This window comes from Caloenas nicobarica, chromosome 14 (genome assembly GCF_036013445.1).
Source record: "Caloenas nicobarica isolate bCalNic1 chromosome 14, bCalNic1.hap1, whole genome shotgun sequence".
Taxonomy (NCBI): Eukaryota; Metazoa; Chordata; class Aves; order Columbiformes; family Columbidae; genus Caloenas; species Caloenas nicobarica.
The window spans coordinates 6,043,178-6,062,880 of NC_088258.1; the positions used below are offsets into that span (position 1 = coordinate 6,043,178).

A 19,703-nucleotide genomic window follows, 5' to 3' on the forward strand; every position below is an offset into this window, starting at 1 on the left:
AAATGGTCCTGACAGAAGGTGCTGGGTATGGTTAGGTAAAAAATGGGAGCCTGACAACCTATTCCAGCCTGAACCTATAATTTACAAGTGTGTCAATGTTTGCAATTTTGAGTTGGCTACACATGGTAGTAGGGAAGTAGTACAGCACAGCAAACAGGAGCTAAAAACTCTGAGCTAATACTTCTAGTATTTTTGCTACTGGATTTCTGTTCCTAACTTGGAAGAGAAGGTGCTATTTAGGCGGTCCTTGTGCATACATTTAGCCTGCGCCTTATTGCAGTGCCAGACCCACGGAGGTGGCAAAGAAGCAGCAGTTTCTTAAATCCCCCTGAAAGTATCAGAGGTTTATTTGGGACTGTGTGAGATCTGTAACTATTGTATAAGGTAAGAATTAGCACCACTCCTTCAATCTTGGACTTGGAAATATCTAAAAGCAAGACTGAAACAGTATGAGAGTCTTGTTTGCAGAATTTAATGCTTTTTTCGTTGCTCAGTTGTTACTGGGAGGTTGCACAGATTGATACTTAACAATTCAGTGAGGCTGTTGCCTGGAAAGATAAGACTGAACCTCTCTCAGATGTCCAGGAGGCCCTGGAGTCAATCTCATCTTGCTGTAGAACAGTGTTTTATTTCCACGCTGTGTAATCTCACACTGGATTTTCCCTGATAAACTCAGCATATCCATTTAATACTCTTCATCTGTATATTAAATACTTATTTTCATTTGGGGTATATTTATGCATACGTTTATGGCAATATGTTTTAGATGTGAATAATGAACTATTCTGTCTGCAAACCTTAAGAAACTTCAACCTTTGTGGGATATATGTGTGTATGGTTATTGAAGATCATGTGTATGTTTACCCAAGATTGCTGAAGGATCTCCAAGAGGTCTTGGATGAAGGTGGTGGTTGTCACATCATCTCCTTTGGCATAATGGAGACGAAGCACTTGTGTGGCAGCCAGAGGTTTTCTCAGACCAGGGAAGCATGAGGTTACACAACAAACAGCCCCAGAAACTAAGGATCTTAGGGAAACCCTACTTCTCCCACTTAAATGTGTGTATGCTAAAAAAATAATCCATACCCTCCCTCCACTATGAAACAGCCTCAGCTGTCCACGTTCTCCTCAGGTTTGAGTATGGGACAACAAACAGCACAACAGATTTTAGATATATTTAATACATAGCTAGAAGGTGCTGAGAACAGTATAATCATCTATAGAGGGCAGTTGTACAGATTTCTGCAAGTGCAGGATTTACAGTTCTGTGCTGATGGAAGTACAGTGAACAGCTTGAAGCTTCTGGTTTAAATATTATCTGTGCCCTTCAATTGCATTTATGCATATTTTGTTCACCTTCCTATAGGAATATAAACACTTTATTTAAATGTTGGTTATTTCAGGCAACAAAAGAAGAGGAAGAACTTAGCGCAGAGGAAAGGAGGAAACTGGAGAGAAAATTAAAAAAGGAACGCAAGAAGAAGGAAAAACAGCTGATGAGGGAAGCTGGAATCTCTATTAAAAAGGTGGTGCCCAAAAAGCAGTCAGCACCTGAGCTGGCTCTGGCCTATTTAACCAGGTAAGAACAGTAAAACCACTGCAGGTGCTCCATGCAGAAGCTGTAACCGTGCCAGCAATCCAGAACAAGCTGAACCAAGTAATAACACATTAAAGGAAATGCTGCAGTTAAGTGCTAAGTTAATGTTTCATCTCAGTTGACACTCTGGCATACAGTTGATCACCCTCTTGTATTTATACCACGGGAACAACTGAGAGACGTTAAGTATGGTGCAAGCATTTTATAGAAAGACAGCTCCTGTCCTGAAGATTTTATAGTTGATATCTAAATATCACCGGGTTAGCTACACTTAGATGAAAGGCACATTGCAGAAGAGATTGCACTGAGGAAATTAGTTGTGTTTCTTGAATGTGCTGTTCTAAGCAAAGGAGTTCAAGTTGTTCTCTTTATATAAGCAAATTGCGTGAAGTGCTTAAGCATTATGGAGTCTGAATTTAACCGCCTGCATGATGTTTGGATATTTGTAAATTAAGATGGGATTATGCCACTATTTTAATAGTGTACAGTGCCTTATTTTTGCATACCAAAGTATACAGCCAGTATAGTGGCTGATTTCAGATCGCAAGCAATTACTTCATCTAGTTAGCACACTGATTTAGAATACTTAGACTTTGCTTTATGTTGGAATTTTATGGTTAAACTAAAGAACTATAGCAAAGCATTCATAGTACCCTGCAGACAGCAAGAGGTGGTGTCTAAACAGGACAATAGTGTTTATTTTTTTCCAAACTGCAAAATACGCCCTGTCTGTAAGAGCTCCAGAAGACTGGTGTGTTACAAATAGTGGGTTACCACATGGGATGATTCTGGGGTCGCATCTCTGGCCATGCTCAAAACTGAAGCATCCAGACTGTCTGAATTGTTACTTACCACTCTCAGTGGGGAGGGAGGAAATTAATTGCATTCCAGGCAGAGGGACATGTGCAGTTTTGTTACATAACCCTCAGCGCGCAGCGATAGCAAAATGACAATAATATTTTTGATCTGGAAAACAGCTGGAGTAGTTCACCACTGGTCTGAACTGCAAACGGATTGACAGTTGGCTTTGAACCAGCTGCTCAGACTGTGCTCTGGTATGTGTGCGAGTAAGTGGTGGATCTCCAGATAATGGATTTTACGTTTGGAAAGCAAAGGAACAAGCTGTGGGTGTTTGCTTGATATTCCACTGTTATCTCTATGGATTTTTGCCTTGTTAGGTGAGAGAATATGAAACTACATCTAAACTAATATTTGAAACAATTTGACTTAAATTTCACTTAAACTGTACCGAATTACCTTGAAATAGTAAACCTGCTATTTCAATTCAATGAGTGCAAGGGCCATATGTACAGCAATAGGTTGTGAGAGATTATTTCAGCAACAAACAATTTTAATTTTGTAGACTTAAGAGGGATAGTCCTAAGATGCTGAACTGCCAAACAAACATAATCATAGACGCCATTGTAGCCCCAAATGTGCTGGGTCCATCTTGCACCATTGTAAATTACAGAAATACAGCTTAATCCTTTTACACATCAGAAGTTTTTTCAACCCAGCAAGACTGGAAAAAGAAAGAACTGGATTTAAAGTGATCAGAGAAGTAATATATTAGCTGAGGAAGGGAAACTAAAATCTGAGCTCTGGAAGTCCGTTGCAGAATGCTCAGCAACTTCAGTAAGTCAAGGAGTTCAGTCTGCATGTTTTTGTAGGGCTACAGGCATGATTAATATGTGGGAGGATAAGTTAATCTTATAGATGCAAGAGATTAATGTAGTTGGAAGTAAACAAAAGGGTGCTGTGGATTTATGTTTTGCCCCACCTACAATAAAAAGCTTGACATGACATAGGGTTGCTAAGTGAAGTGGCATCGGAATTCCCTGATGACATGCGAATCTCCTGTAGGACAGGTGGAACTCGAAGTGCCATATGATAACTAAAACTGTAATTTTTATTTATTAAGAGACTATTCGCAGTATGAGAGCACAGCCGCATGAGGCTTTAGCCTATGACAGGAAAATACTGGTTTCGTTTTAGTGAAATTTTGCTTGATAACTTTAAAAGAAAAATGTTAGAAAGCGTTCAGTGAAAGATTTTTTTTGTTACACATCTAGACTTTTGGCATGCAAGGGAAAATTAAACTTGTTTTGTAGGTTGTACATATTTTAAGAGGTAGTAGTTTTCTCAGAATGCAGAATCATCTTTTCTGGTATGTGGAATTCTTCACCAGGAGAATAAACTTCTGTTTCGATCAGTAAGGTCAGAGGAGGAGTAACAAAATTTTACTTGGAGGAAATAAAACATACTTAATAACAGTTAGTGTTTTGGGGGGTGTCCTGTGCTTAGAAAGCCATGCTTCTGCAGTGGCTTTGCATGTTCCATTTGTAAAATAAAATGGAAGAGCAGGCAGCCCACAAGCAGCACTCCACTCTTTGCTGAGGCATGAGGTGACTTTCGCAAAGACATGCCTCATCCTTCTAGTCGAGTTAACGAAGAGAGCACTGATGAGCGGGAGCAAGGCATGCGGGGGGCAGGACCGCTAATTGCGTACTGCCCGTCCTGACAGTTTTACGACCAGCACTGCAGGAGCGGAGTGAGATTCAGAGTGATGCTTCGCACGAAGAGTGATGCTGGACCGAGGCACGTGGGTTTCTTTGGTAGCGCTGCCGATGTGTGTCCCTGCTCCCGGGGCTCTTTGTAACCTCCGTGCTGCTGGCCACAGTGTGCCACCAGCTCACCACTTCTTCCAGTTTTCCAGGTTTGTTATTTGAGTCTAAAACCAAATAGTCCTTGATGCTTTGCCAGCCTCCAGAGGGGACAAATTATCATTTTATTGGAGGACCATCCCAGCAACTGAGAGAGGCTTTTTACCCCACACGTATGCGATGACCATGTGCAAGAGCAGCTGGTGCCAACTCTAACACAGCTCCCCGCTAGACCTGAGGGTGCTGACGGGTTCCCCCGTGAGCGGGGTGACACCGATAGCCCAGACTTTTCACTGGTTTCTCATTTGAAGGAGACCAGGACGGGCATGCACCAGGTTTTGCACTCCTGATAGAGAAGAAGCAGCCAAATGGCTCCTGGTTTTTTTCCTCTCTCGTTTCTGTTGGCCTGTGAGAAAAGGGAGAGGGAAAAAAAGTCTTTGCTTCACCAATTTTTATCTCACCTTTTCCCTCGATGAGAAGCTCAGGTGGTTTCCCAACATGGTTCTGTCTAATGCAGCCATCGCATTGCCCGGTGAAGCTGCCATCAGGTTCTCCAGCTTGCTGGGAATAGAGAGGGAGATCTGCAGATATGTAGGGGGTTAAAAATAGGGAGCTAAAGCAAAACGGAAGCAGAAAGGTTATAAAATTATGAGAAGGAAAAAAGAAGATGTGGAATAATGAAAAAAAAATGGTACTGAACAGAAGAGAAAAAATACCTGTAAAATTACTGCAGAGGAATAGGAAAAAGCAGGAGTGAGGAAGTATTAGTGATTGAATAAACTGCACAGATCTCTTCCTTGTAATGATGTCATGCCTTTTTTCTTCATGGTGTTCAGTGATGATTCAGGTTGAAAGCCAAGATTAGAATGTCTCATTACTTTGATTCTTGGAAAATATAAAGTAAAAATTCATCATTTTCTGAGCATTAAGCAACTTCAAGTGAAAAGATGTTGCAATTCATGAGAATGGTAATTAGACTTAATTATAACCTAACTGACCTCCTGTGGTGTTAAAATGTTGGCAGAACTTGTTTGTCTTGTCAAGTCACTCTCCTAGAAACGTTGCTGGTCTTGTGTTTGACTTAGAGAGTTCATTGCTGTATGGATCTGCACATGTGGTTTTCTCCATCATCCATCAAAGGAATAGACAGAGATCTGAAAAGATGTCACTAAAAGCATGTGGAACTACGAGACTGATGTCATCTGAAGTAATAGATAATACTGTTATCTGAATATTGCTGTGAATTACCTAAGCCTTTCAATATTATCTATCATGTGTTAAAATTTAAAAAATAAGCTACTGGAGTACATTTGTTTTCTTTCTGTAATGATTTATGTTATACTAGTAATAGATGTCACCAGAATGTTTCCCAAGGCATTGTCTTTTCAGTTTTCTTTATAGATCTTCGTTTCCTCATCCCTAATTTAAATGTAGGTGAGATTCAGAAAATGTCAGAGATTTCTTTAGAGAAAAAAAAAAGATGCTTATAAGAATAATACAAAGCAAGGGCACGTTACAGAAACACAAAAGTGAGAGACAATCAGAATTTCCCATTGAGTGGGGAAACAGCCTGACTCTGCAGAACGCAAGGTGGTTTTTGCTGAGCGCGGTGCAGCGGTGCTGAACGCAGCGAACAGCCCAGGGCGCTTGTGTGTCTGCTGTGTTTGCAGAATGGAAATAGATCCCAGTCCTTGGTCAAACTTCATTACAAACAAGGCCAGGCATGGGAGATTTCAAAGCTGAAATGTTGTTCTTCCTTTTAGAGGATACAGAAAGCTGGGGGGTGTTATCATAACTGTTTATTTTGATACTTTGATATTTTTAAATATCTGTAATACATTATATAATGTATATTATGTAATTATGTAATAGAAATAAAAATAATATGTATAAAGTATATCAAGATTTTACTCCTGCAGGAGCAGAAGGCACCTGGAGAAGGGCATTACTGGGTAGCTTAGTGTTCATTCAGTGTTGGCATCTAGGAAGATTCTGATCTTTGAAGGAACCAGTGGAAGTTTGTCCTGGAACCAGTGGAAGTTTGTCCTGGGCTGTAAAGAAGGCAGCAACATTTGAGATTTGTGGCCAAAGAGCTGAGATGAAGGCAGCCCTTCAGGAAATCCCAGAACTATTCATCCTACCACATTTGGGACCAGGTGACTATATTGAGAGAGCTTCTACACAAATACAGCCACACTCATTAATGATAAAAAAGAGTTCCTAAATTTAAAGTACATTGAGTGGGCTTCTGTCAGATTTAGTTTGCTTTGTTGATCCGTAACGTTTTGAAGCTGTTTTTCCTCTCACAGTTTAAGTATTTTTTTAGCCACGGTCAGTGATGACTTTTGATTCTGAACTTATTTAAAGCATTCTCATTGCTGCTGGTCTTAATCTTTATTAATTTCAAACTTGGCACTGGTGTTGATGTTTTACCATCAATGGCTTAAGCTTTTAGATATTAAGAGTAACTGATGCACTAGAAATCTAAACATACACAGATTATTTTTCTCCCTCGAGAGACTGACTCCTTGGGTTTAGCCTAACATTAGTGTTTAGTGTCATTTTTCCTTCCTCCACCCTCTGGGATGGAGAGCGAGTTCCCTTCCTCATTGGCAGGTGCAGCATCTATAAAAGCTCATCAGTTATCTTGAATTTCATAAACCATTGGAGAACTGCTCAAGTGATGAATCTCAATTAGCCAGTAGCAAAAATAGTATGTGAACTTAAGAGGAGTATTTGTAATTAGACACAGCGGCATTGCTGAATTCCCCTCAAGACCTGGGACTTAAAGGTGTCTTGAAAGAGCAGCTTTTCCTTGAAGATAAAGGGAGTAGTGATGGAGGCTAGTTTTGCTTTAATAGTTGTAGGGCTATTTTTTTAAAGGTTCTTGGGCAAGCATTAACTATTGATGTAATTAGCACAGGCTTTTAGTGATTTTGTCACATTCATTAGTTCCATAAGAAGCCTCATGAATCTAGAGAGTCAGGTATAGGATAGATTTGCATTTGGCATTGTTCTGCAACTATGTTTTATGTGAACTTGAGCAGGCACTTGCTACTATCTGATTTCAAAGACTTGCACTTTTCCTAATACTCTAGAGATCAGTGAATTTGTTTTAGCACTTCTCCAACTTTCTATATTGCTTGACTTTTAATTTCTACCAGAGCCTGACCTACCTCAAAGTGGGATTTCTCTCCTTGACCTAAATCAGCATGTCTGTAAAACTGAGTGTTTTCCAACTGCTGCTAATACTTGGACAGATCTTACTCATTTTAAAGGAAGCCTTTGTCTCTGTTCATGGCAGAGAAAAGTAATCTCATCTTATTCAGAGTGAGTTACCTTATCATTACCCTACACTCCCTTGTGTAACTTCAGTCCCCCATGGCATCCGATGGAGCCACGTCAGTTTATTTGCAGTTCCCCAGCAGCCCCGGCATTACTCAGAAATGCCACAGAGCTCTCTGGTGCAATGCCCACACCTTTCCTATTTTTAGGGTGCCGGTATGCTGGCAGTTTATTCTTGTGAGGGTGGGTGGAGAGGACACATTCACTCTGCAGATTTGGTGCTGCTTAAGGCTATTCTGTGAACGTACTCAAGGATATTATCTCCTGTAGAAGGCAGAGGTTGCTCTTAGGGTATATGAAGCAGAAAAATTGTTCTGCTATGTTGCACCTCTTATTGAGCAAGGTTTGCTAAATCATTGGATTGCCCCACACTTTGTAAATAACTTCTCCCATCCTGGTGTTGACATCCTTCCCGTGGCTGTATCAGTTTTCTCCATCTCACCACACCTTTGGTGAAGCGGTACATCCGTACCCCGCCATCTGGTCCTGGTCCTTCCAGACACCGATGTGCTCCATTGCTCTTCTTTGAACTTCTGTGTGTGTGATCGATCTGGAAATGTGAGACCTGGAACCAAATGTTCGTTTTTACTGGAACCGCCTTCCAGCTTGACACAGAAGGGACCAAGAGTCTGTGATTCCGTCCTGCTCCCTAGCACTCTGGCTTTCATTTATGGGCAACAACACCGGGTACATCTCTCAGCCATAGCACATTGAGATTTTACATATAATGTGCTGCATACTAAAAAATCTGCTTTTTTTTTTTTCTCCTCTCAAGCTATTATTCAGTTTTGTGTTAATGACAGTGTTGGCATGAACCTGCCAACCATAGCCATAATAAATTTTTCACTGACTAAAAGGGACGGTGCTTCTCATCCTACTTCAGCCTGTCTGCAGCAAGCCAGATACCCTGACGTTTCAGAGCTGGATTTATTATATACATTTCCAGATGTTAGCGTTCTCATTATCATCTGATTATTCAAACTATGCATTTAGGATTCTGTGAATGTCACGTTACACTCTCGGTAACAGCACCATGCAGCTCTTGGCTGTTTAATCAAGATGTCTGACGGCAGCCCGACTTGATGATTTTCAGTCCCTATGATACACTCATTGACTTCTGGATTCACTTTTCTGTATCTCGGTGGCAAGCGATACACAGAACTGTGTTGGAGCCCTGCCACTGTTTTTCTAACCCCCACATGACATGCACAGGATGTCATATTGTGCAAGAACTGCTTTTAAACCGTTATTAACTTCTCGGTGTGTTAGCTGCTTTTTATGGTTCTAATACAAAAATTTTGCTGCTCTGCAAGAACGACATAAACAGCTTTTAATTTAGCAAATTTATGCAGATTACTGTGTTCCTCACATGTGTCTCGTCTCATTTTCCACCTATAAGTATTACAGCTATGCAGACTGAGTGATCTGGGCTTTGCCTGAAGAAGGCTCACCAAAAAAAAAAAAGAAGAAAGGCAACACTTTTGGTCTGCAGCTCTTCCACGTGAGTCCGGCTTTGCAATGGAGATGATTAAAGAGATGCCGGTGCTGAAGAGAGAAAGGTACCTGCACGACAGAGTGCTGTGCAGAAATACCGACTCAGGTCTGGAGTCTGAATAACCAGGTTAACACCCGGATGAGCCCAAATTAAGGAGTCCTCGCCCTCTGCAAATGAGCTCAGATGCTGCGTGGAGCAGATTTAAAAGCCAGAGCAGGCACTGAGGCTTCTTTAGCTGTCACTGAAGATAAAATTGTCAGTTAAAGCTAGTGCTGACAAATAATAGTATTATTTACTACGTACTTCTAAAAACAGCAACCAAAAGTAAGAACAAAAACCAACTTTAAGTAGCTTGAAACCAATCTCAGCTATTTTTACCGAAAACTTCTGTGAAGAAAATGAACTGTAGGAATATATTCTGGGTATCTGTAATGCTATCCTGGAAATGCTCCAGATGGACAGAACTTTTTTTTTTTTTTTTTTTTTTTTTTTTTTTGGTGATTTCAGTTGTTTCTTGCAAGTCCTCTCTGTACTGGTGTGAAGATCCTAGGTACTTAGAAATATTTTTGGATATATTTTGCCATTTTTAGCTTGCTCGGTAATCCACTCTGGTTTCTAGAGGCACAACACGTGGTTGCTTTCAAGATTCTGAAATGTCAGGTTCTCAGATTTTTCAGCTTAGTTATATGTGGAAGTTCTCAGATGGTGCTGATATTTCTGTGGGTATTTTCAACTCATTCAGAAGCAGAGAGTTTTGGAAACATCAATGATTGCGTGATTTTCCAGCCAAATTAGTAAATGCTTATGAGGCAACTCATTCAGCTGAGCTTTGGAAAAGCAGCTGGACTAACACTACTTTCCCTGAACCAAACCTCTTACGGTTTAGTTATTAATACGATTCTGGCTAAATTCCTTTCTATAGGGAATGATTTTGCAGTAGCTTTCTTACCCCTTTGCTTAGCACTGATGTATGGCTTAAGAGGAGAAAACAAGGGAAGCTCACGTCCATGCTGGATTTTTTTTGGAGTCAGTAGCTGTCCTGTCCTCCTAAATCTGCTCATGATCCTATTTAGTTTATGGCAAAGAGATTTCTTCTTGCAATTTCCATAACCATAAATGGTCACTAAATTTAACAAAAAGGGAGAAATAGATTAGGAAACTCTAATCCTGCTTTATGGCTCCAAATCAAATAATTCATCCTTCTAAATCTTTGAATTAATTTTATGGAAAGTCACAAGTACACATCTCAAAGCATATTTGGGTAAAAGCTGCAGAGTGATTTACTTTGAAAGCTTCTGTCTCATCGTGCTTCTACCATTTTTTTCAGTGTGAAACAAAGCTGTCAAAATATTTACTTGGGCATTTGGTTCAAACATTCTTATAGGGAAATACTGTATTTAATAGCATTATTAACATGGATTCACAAATCCTTTCATCTGACATCTATCAGTTACAGGATCAGCTGAAAAATATGTTATCAACTAACCAGCCCCATCTTTAAAGGGATTTTTAGTTTTGTTTAAAAAAAAAAAAAAAAAATTCTCTATCTTCTCCCTGTCATAGTAGTGGTAACTTGCTTTTCCATAATACCTTTCCTGATAGCATCTCACAACTGTATTTTGACAAAATAAATGAAAAATATTTTGACGCGGATTTACTCACTCTTGTTATGACAGCTTTTGAGAAATTGCTATATTACCCCATTTTTCAGATGGATAAATTAAACAGTGATGAAGTTTGTGACTCACCCAAGTCCTTGCACTATCCAAAGGTCTCTTTTCAGGCAAGTGACAGGAGGGAACTAGACACAACTTTCTTCTCATCTGAACACAGGCTGTTTTCTTTGGCCTTATACCAATGTCTGGTCCCAACAGACCTGTAGGATTTTTCTCAGGAGTTTGCATGGATTTTTTTCTGCAGTGGCGTCTCAAGACATTCCTAAAGGCCACGAGCACCTATACCAATCTCTGGGTGGGCACGTAGCGTGTGGATTAATATTCCCAACCCTTCTAGCGGCTTTGGGAGAAGTTTCTGTCTTCCGTGGTTGGAGTTGTGCTTCTTTGCAGTGTTGGTGGAAATGACCAGAGCAGCTTTATTCCACTTCATTGCTGCTGATAAAACTAGGAACGAGAATTCCCGAGTTGGCCAGCTGAAGGTTACAGACAGCACTTTTATTCTTAGTCACATATATAAGATTTTTCTCCTGATTATGATCTTTCGTCAGCTGAGATTGGCGTCTCTTAAGACGACTCATTCTCATGTGCCTATGGAGACTTCCTATGCATTGGTGGTTAATTGATTTTTTCCAAAGTTTCGTTTGCTTTTATTTTTTTTTTCAGTAGGATTTGTAAGATTCCTTATAAATTTTCACATATATGTTGTTGCAGCTATAAATTGTATTAGCAGTAATTAACTGTCACGCTATAAAGCACTTCTTCAGATGGGGAAACTAGATTATATGTGTTAAGTCCATAAATATTGGGGTAAAGATATTTAAGGTTTCTTTGCCTGATTATCTTTCCTGTAAAATAACGTCTTTATTTCCAAACCTAGTTACGAAAATTTAATGCATCCTTTCTTAATGACTCTCATTTCCAGTAAAATAAAATTTAGTATAAATGAACTTTCTTAACTGTTTATTAAATGTAATCATTAAATATTTCTCATTCAGATCCAGCTTTCATCTGTCCATAGTATTACACAAAAGAGGTTGCATCTAATTAAATAATTAAGCAGCTTTAATATATTACTTCATCTGAAATGACATTTAGAAACCTCGTAAGGTATATTATGGAGATCGAGAAGGAGAGGTCTGTAATAACAGACCAGTCTGCCTCAGGACTGTGTCCTGACAGTAACCAGAGTCCTCCGTTCCTCTCTGAAGTTGAGTGTTTGACACTTTGCACAATCACGTTGGCCTTTTCCATTTGTCTCAGGCAAGACTTGTGCACTCCTCAGGTCAAATAAAACCAGAATAATTAAAATGATCCATTTCGCTTGTAAGTGTTACAGCAAAGTACCTCTTAATATTTTTTAACTAAAAGCAGATTGCAGGGATTATTTACTTTCTTTGAATGAAATACCGTTTGCAGTGGGGGTTTGTTCAGGAATATGAAGCTCTTTCCTGCCAGCCTCTCCACTCCGCCCTCCCCCTCGCTGAGCACCTGGCATCCCATCCTCAACCCATCTCAGGGATTGCAGAAAAGGCATTTTCCACTCACCTATCTTCTTCCATTCAGACCATGTTCTTGACATGGCAGAGATGCGAAAGGAAGGTTTTATGTTTTCCCCGTGTCATAAAATTTAGATCTAAGAGAATTAACGCTGCTGCTCACTTCCTCCAACACGTTTAAACTATTCATCCAATGCCCAAGTACTCAAAATAGTGGAGAGTAGTTTTGTAGCTCTAGGGAATCATTTAGTCTAGCCAGCCAAAGCCGAAATTAAAATTTAAAGTGCAGTTGGCAGTGATTATTAATCAATTAGCTCCAGGGAGCTGTCAAGGCTTCCTAACCAGAGTTAGAATAACAAGCAGTATTTTTAAAATAATAAAACCGGATCCTTAATAAAACTCATCTCCTGCTTCACACATTTATTAATATGGTGATGTCCAAAAAGGTATTAGTAATTACTTTTATATGAATAAAATTGAATTGGAATGAGAGCCATCTGCAGGAAGCAGTAATTGGCAGATCAGGTTCTTTAAGCATAGATTACTTAAAATTTTAGCAGTGGAAGGCACATCACAGGATGTTAGAAGAGAAGAATCTGATACTGTCCTGAATACCGCAGTGTGCTGGCAGATTTTATTATGCAGTGAGAGATGTCTGAACATATCAGCTAAATCCAGAAGATGGGAGTGGGCTGTCGGCTGCCGTGCACTGTTAGGTTGATCTTGATATTTTCATTGGCTTGTCCTTTCTCAAGAACTTTCACTGAGAAATTTTTGCATGAAGTTGGTTTCTCTTCCAGCATTTTCTTTCAGCACTGCTATATGGAAAACCGTGACACTTCCACACATTTCTGGTGTTTTCTTATTAGAAGACAAAAGTTTGGATTTTTTAATCATGACTAGCTTTGAGATAGGCCTTAAAATTATACAGAATTGTTTATCACATTAGTAAATATTTGACTTCTCATAGCAGCTTTTTGTAGCTTGTCTAATTCTTCTTTCATTAACACTGTAATATTCTAAGTATAGCTAGTATAGGTATGACCCAGCACTGCTGAAACTATAGAATTTTTTTGGTATTGACACTGAGAACAAGATTGTGGTATATTAGTGCTCCACTAGCTGTATACCTATGACCAGGTGTTACTGGTGCAGTTTTGTGGCACTGAACAAAAGAATTGAATCTTTTAGATCTGTCTTGAAGGAACTTGCGTTGCTCATTGTGGTGAGCGGTAAAACCCAGTGATTATTCGCTCTCGCTGAGAACCACCCCAGAACCTCATCTTCTTCCAGCAACATGGAATTACAGTCACAAACAGTGATTTCAGTCTACATGCTCTTCACATCCCTGCTTTGAAGTGCAACAATTAGTTTAAGACTAAGAAATCAACTTTCTCATTTGGTCTTGTTTCATCTCTTCTGTTTTTCTTTTCTTCTTTGAGATGCAAAGAGGGAGAATCGTCAGAAATTTTAAAAGCTGATTTAAAATAATAAAGCAATGAAAATAAGCTACTGGTTGCAACCAAGGTTGAACCCGTGCCTTGGCAGGAGTGTTCGGTACCACAGATGGGCATTATGTGGTGTAATGGTAAGACAGAAGAGAAGTGACTGTTTGTTTTTTCTGGGTCTGGTAGCATATCCCTCATCGGATCATCAGAAAGCATTTATATAAATGGATTGTTGCCAACCTTTGAAAACAACTCTGCTTGCAGCTGGTTTCTTCCATGATTTTCGTACAGACTATGGGGCCCTCTTTATCTCCTCGTACCCCCCAGGATATTCTTCATGGGAGGGAGGCATAGGAGTTGTTTTCATTTTTCCTTTCCCTTATTTCTGGTCTGGGCATCAGTGTGACCAGAATTAAGCGCAAGAAAAAATGGACATCTGGAGAGGAGCTGGGACTTCAGCACAGCATCGGGGTAACGCTTAGTTGTATATTCCTTGCAGGAACAGAACAGATTGGCTGTGAAGGGCTGAAATTCTGGTTTTTATTCTTCTTCTGAGATAATTCAAGTCCTGCTTTGCCATCTTTTTATGAATGAATGTAAAATAAAAAACATGTTTAGCTTAGTAATATAGTAATGTTAGCTGTCGTCTTTCAAGCCTACTCCTGACCTTTTTGTTATTACTGAAAACAGCAGAACGTTGTCAGCATATTATTACTGCTATATATATTTTCAGATGAAAATGCAATTTTGCTGCAGGCAGGCTAATACAGATACCAGTAACTAAATAACTGTAGTAGAAAGATAATTTAAAAAATAAAAATGGGAAAGGGTGTTTTTTCCCAGTGGAATGCTGGTGGCATTTGCAGGTGGGTTGGTGTCTATGAAAAGTTGACAAGTTGAATCACAGTAAGATACCCTATGCGTATTGTACCATATAGAAGAGATATGAGCTCTGCTGGTGACCCGCTGCCTGATTTTGAGGCATTGTTACAATTTTCTGGGTCAACTTTCTGCTTATCATCGCTCTCATCTGTTTATACTTGAAGCTCTTCAAGGGAACGTCTCATGTTGTGTTTGAACAGTGCCTGGAGTGGGGGAGGAAGAGGATTTCTAGCTTGGCTGAAGCTTCAGGATGCAAACATAATATAAAACGTTACAAATAATGGCAAGTGATAAAAGTGCGTCTAATAAAAGATATGCTGTGATAAACACATTATGTAGATTTAATCAAAGTTTTGCTTTAAGGCACAAAGGCCCTTTCCTTTTGCTTTATAAATACTTTCTAAGAAAATTCTGTGACCTGTGTTGTTTGCTGTACAGATAAGATCAGATACAATCTGTCCTTATATTGGACATCAGGACAAAAACGGGACACTAAAACCCAGTCTATTCCTGCATGTGTGATTCCTAAATCTAAAAAAGAAAAGCTTCCCCCCACCGCCTTTTCACAAGTTCTTAGTCATTATGCTGTGTCTAAACCAGATGGAAGAATATATTTAAAATTGTTTTTAAACCACAGATTGAGAAATGGTGCCAGGGTTTTCTACCAAAAATGTGGCAGCGATTCTAAAATCTGTTGGCAATCTTAGAAACTTTTCTTCTGGCAAAAGAGCTCCATTAGGGTTTCTTCTCTTCCAGGAAAATAAGGAAAACCTTTATCTGAGTCGTAATTTAATTAGCTTCCAAACTGGATTTGAGAATATCAGTATAAATATAATAACTTTCTCCAGAAATTGGAGTTGGGAGATAAACAGAGTAATCCATAATGCGAGAAAAAAATGTTTGAAAATAAAGGCTATAACTCTCTTTTGCATCATCTGTATCTTGAGTCCTGCCACAGATTAGTGTCTGCAATTTTAACTACAGCCATTCCGGTCAAGTCCTTGAATATCTATGTAGAATTTCAGTTTTGGGTATTTTTTCCAAATGGGGAAAATCAGCGTCCCACGCACTTGAAATGAGATTTCCTCTTATCTCTTGTGGAACATCAGGGCCCACGGCAAAGCAGCTTCATGGGCATGCAGGTGTTGGCAAAGACAGACACTCAAAAACTGGAAGTAAAGAAGTAAATTTGTTTTAAACGCCCCTGAGACAAATAGAAGAAACTCTGAATACCCCCAATAAAAATAAACACTTTTATGCTTCCCTTTAAATAATTGTATATGTTATGACTGGACAAAAAATTATTATTCCTACTTCACTATGTGCGCTGTAGGGCATATATAAAACTTCCATCCACCTCCATATATTTTTTTATATATCTGTGTAAAACCTCCATCCACAGAATGGCTCTTCTCCCACAAGAACGAGCTTGTGCCAAATTTCTGCTCCGTCCGCGCTGCTTCCAGGGAGCCCCTTCGAGGTGCTGGGTTCAGTCGTGACCCATTGGCCAAATGTAGCTTTACAGTCACCGCTGAGCTGACCTGGGAACGGTGCTCAGAGTTCCCAAATTTGGATCTTTTAAGGGCAGCGAGCTTGCCTTAAACGTGAGTGCATGGTATGTAGAGCTGCTGCTATTTTATGTATTGCATTGTAAAATATTACAGCAGATCACTTGAGCACCGAGTGTTTCCGCATGGCTTTAAATACCTTTAAGGGAATTTTTTAGAGTATGGTTGTTCTTTATTGAGGAAGCACCTGTTATCCATATTTTACAGGCAGGGCAGTGAGAGCAGAAATGATAGCACTGGGGGAACAAAGTGCTTCACTTGGATCCTGAAGCCTTAATCATGTGCTCAGCCCTCCTGGAGCTCATGGAAGAACATAGATGATCCTTGAAGATGGTTTTCAGGGTGATGAATAACCGAGTGTTATCAAAACAGAAAAGTACCCAGATAAATGGGGTGAGAAGAATGTGACACTTTCTGTATAATGCTGCAGTGCCCTGCTTTTAATGTTTCAAGTGGATGTTTTCAATGTAACCTTGAACGTGGCGTAATCAACCAGATCTGGTTTTTTGTCTCTCCTTTGAGGTTTGGTGAATGGGGAAATCACAGGAGAGCAAGAGGAGGCTCCACGCGGACCTGGTCCTCAGGGCTGGAGAAACCTTTCAGGTGGATTCCCTGATGCTGAGCCTGGGCTGTACGCTGGAGAAATCTAAATTTGGTGGCACTCTGCTTTACCTTGGGTAGATATCCAGTCCATCACGGTGGGCTGGATGGTCAATGGCCCAAAATTGGCTGCGGATGCCCTTGCGTTTCAGATGCTGCGTTGCTCTCCTCTCCTCTCAAAGGTTACCGGCGGTCACGTCTTTATTGCTTTCTGGTTTCTTAAGGCTTGCCTGCTACCCAATAATCTTTACAATTGACTGAGTGAAATGGTTGGTTCTCAGCATAGTGCTTTTCTACACCTAGGAGATTGTTCAATAGTTGTGACAGCTTTGTGGTGTTTTCTCCTGGCCAGAAGTGCAAGCAGAGGCATTGTGGTGTCTTCCTGAATCTAATTTGTAACAATAATCTTTTTCTGTGTTTCTGGGACCAATTTGACTACTTTCCCTTCCCTTTTTCCTTCTGCTGGGACTTCCCAGAGGGTGCTCTGCCCTGCTGGCTCCCAGTTGTCTTCTGTTGGCCAAATTATGCTGCCCATACTCAGAAAATGTCCTATTTTCTGTCACAGTGGTGAGAAGGGACCTGGTTAAGCATTTTAAAGGCAAATTACGTCTGTGATGAGCAGCTGGGAAGGTACAACTCAGCCATGTTTTGGGAATAGATTTGTGTGAGATTAATGTAGAGACTAAAAGTCCTTTATGAGACAGACCAGTGAGAATCTTGGGCAGCTTTTCTACGTGAGACTCTCATGGTAAAAACCGAAAGCCCAAATGTAAAATTCCCTAAGCTGCTTGATTCGTTTGGTTCATTTCCTCTGCGTCTTCAATTTCAAAGCCATTTAAGGAAGGTCATTTGCACAAACATAAAAGCTCTCTTTAACTAAAGTCAACCAATGTGTTTTTTCAATGAGCTGGAGCTCATATGAAAAATTCAAACATTGACTGTGTAAAGAAGGCAATTAGTATTTGTACAATATATTGACAATTAGCCCTAGGCATGCTGGAAAAATGCAGGTTTTATACATGTATATTTTTCATCCAGTTCCATAGTTTATGTTAGATCTGGACATAGATACTCCTAAAGGCTACCAAATTAATTCAGACTGTGAAAGAGGTTGTGATTGTCTGGAAAAAGGTTTTCTCAAACTATAACGTAGTTGGTCTTGCTCTGTATATTCAGTCACTCAAAGGAAAAGGCTTTTTTACTGCAATGGTATGTCAAGGAACCTTATCTGCGTATGAACAGCAAACTGCGACCTCTCTTGTGTCACAAAGCTTTACTTTTTGTTGTTTAAAAGTTGAGCATTTCTAAAAATGTACTGTGTCATTCTGATAAAATGAGATATCCCTCTCACTTTGTCACAGTGATACTTTCCATAGGTTTTAAAGCTGTCGTAGGAATAGGAAAAAAGCCATCATAAGAATCAGTGGAAAAGATTTATTTTAATAACTGTTCGGTGCGGCCAATTACAGGGGGCAATTGCCACGTTACCTGTCTGAAACATTTGTGCATCTGTTATCATGAGTGTTGTGCCCAGAGTTTGATGGGAATTAAGGTCAAGAGAAGGACCATTTTCCTGCAAGGGGAGAAACAGGAATTGATGCACCACTGGATACAGTAGCAATTAAAAACTTTGGAGCATTTTCTGAAAACAGGAGTACACCCATAGTCTATTAAAGAAAATATGAAGTTTTTTACCATATTCATTTAGCATTTGATTCTAACAGCACAGAGTGCAAACCAAAAGAAAAAGTTTGTGAGGCTCCAGTGCTATAATGGGCACAAATGTACTTTCTGCAGTTGATTATTTTAAGGCATTTGTTGTTTATATGAATTATTATGGTATATACAGAGTGAAACCTTTCAGGAAAACTAACTTAAACTTCTATTTGTTTCTACAAGAGAATTCGCTGGAGTGAGAATCAATGTGGGTTCTTAGGTACAGGAGCGTTATGGCTCGCCCTAACGTGTACAAGAGAGCATATGGTTTTGGTAACAAGCTAATAAGAGCAATTAACCTTGTAGTGCACTCATTTGTTGGCCTCAGTTGTTTATAAACCAGGTAATAAAGATATTTTAACATCCTATAGCTTTATAGGAGATTAGTGAAATCAGGCTGTATTTTTCAAGTTAATGCCTAACAGTACTCAGATGACAGTGCGAGCGAGAAAAACATAAAATTAACAGAGAATAAAACATTCAGAGTACTATGCGTTGTGTCTAACCAATAAATATAATAGCAAATATATAAATATGTAGTATAGTTTAAAGAAATAAAAACATGTTAAAGGTTGTCATTAGAAGAGGGTCTGTTGTCACAGGATGCGATCATAGATCAGTCGTTCAGCTTGTTCTTGTCACCTTGCAAAGATTATAACAAAAACTGTTTCCAGGCTTATTTAAGGTAAAAAATAATTTTTAACTCACCTTCTTTGTGCTGCGCAAACACGCAGCGTTTTCTATAACATCTTCCATATCATTGTTCAGAAGGATGAACTTATAAATGAACGGCCTCTCATAGAGCACTGGCCAAAGCTGAGGATTGGGACTTCATTGTTAACTTCAAGAAATCAGTGCTTTCCGATGAAAACTCATAACATTCTTGGCCATAATGTCTTGCTATAATCTTTTCACTTTTTGCACGGGAGCAAGGCAGCCAACCCTTATGTTCTTTTTTGCCACTTGTACAAAACATCTGCTAATATCTGCTTCACACAGTGTCATGAAACTCCGCATCATGCGTGCACGTCACTTGGAGTCATTGTAGGGAATATTTTATGCATAATGAATATTTTGGTCACACAGTATTTAATTTAAGGGGTTTTTTAAAATTATTTTTTCATTTACTACAGCTGGTCTGAGAACCCAGAAGAATGGAAGTTTCAAAAGACAAGACAAACCTGGCTTCTCTTGCACATGTATGATAAAGAGAAGGT

General features: G+C 39.5%; 1 protein-coding gene across 4 annotated transcripts in view; it reads left to right on the forward strand.

Moving 5' to 3' along the window:
- The window catches only part of C14H7orf50 (chromosome 14 C7orf50 homolog), a 126,713-nt gene that overhangs the window by 101,320 nt on the left and 5,690 nt on the right, over positions 1 to 19,703 (forward strand). For all 4 annotated transcript variants that reach the window (XM_065644902.1, XM_065644898.1, XM_065644899.1 and 1 more), the window contains 2 exons: positions 1,404 to 1,579; positions 19,620 to 19,701. In XM_065644902.1, the coding sequence (XP_065500974.1) occupies positions 1,404 to 1,579; positions 19,620 to 19,701 (258 nt within the window). The remainder of the gene's footprint in view (positions 1 to 1,403; positions 1,580 to 19,619; positions 19,702 to 19,703) is intronic.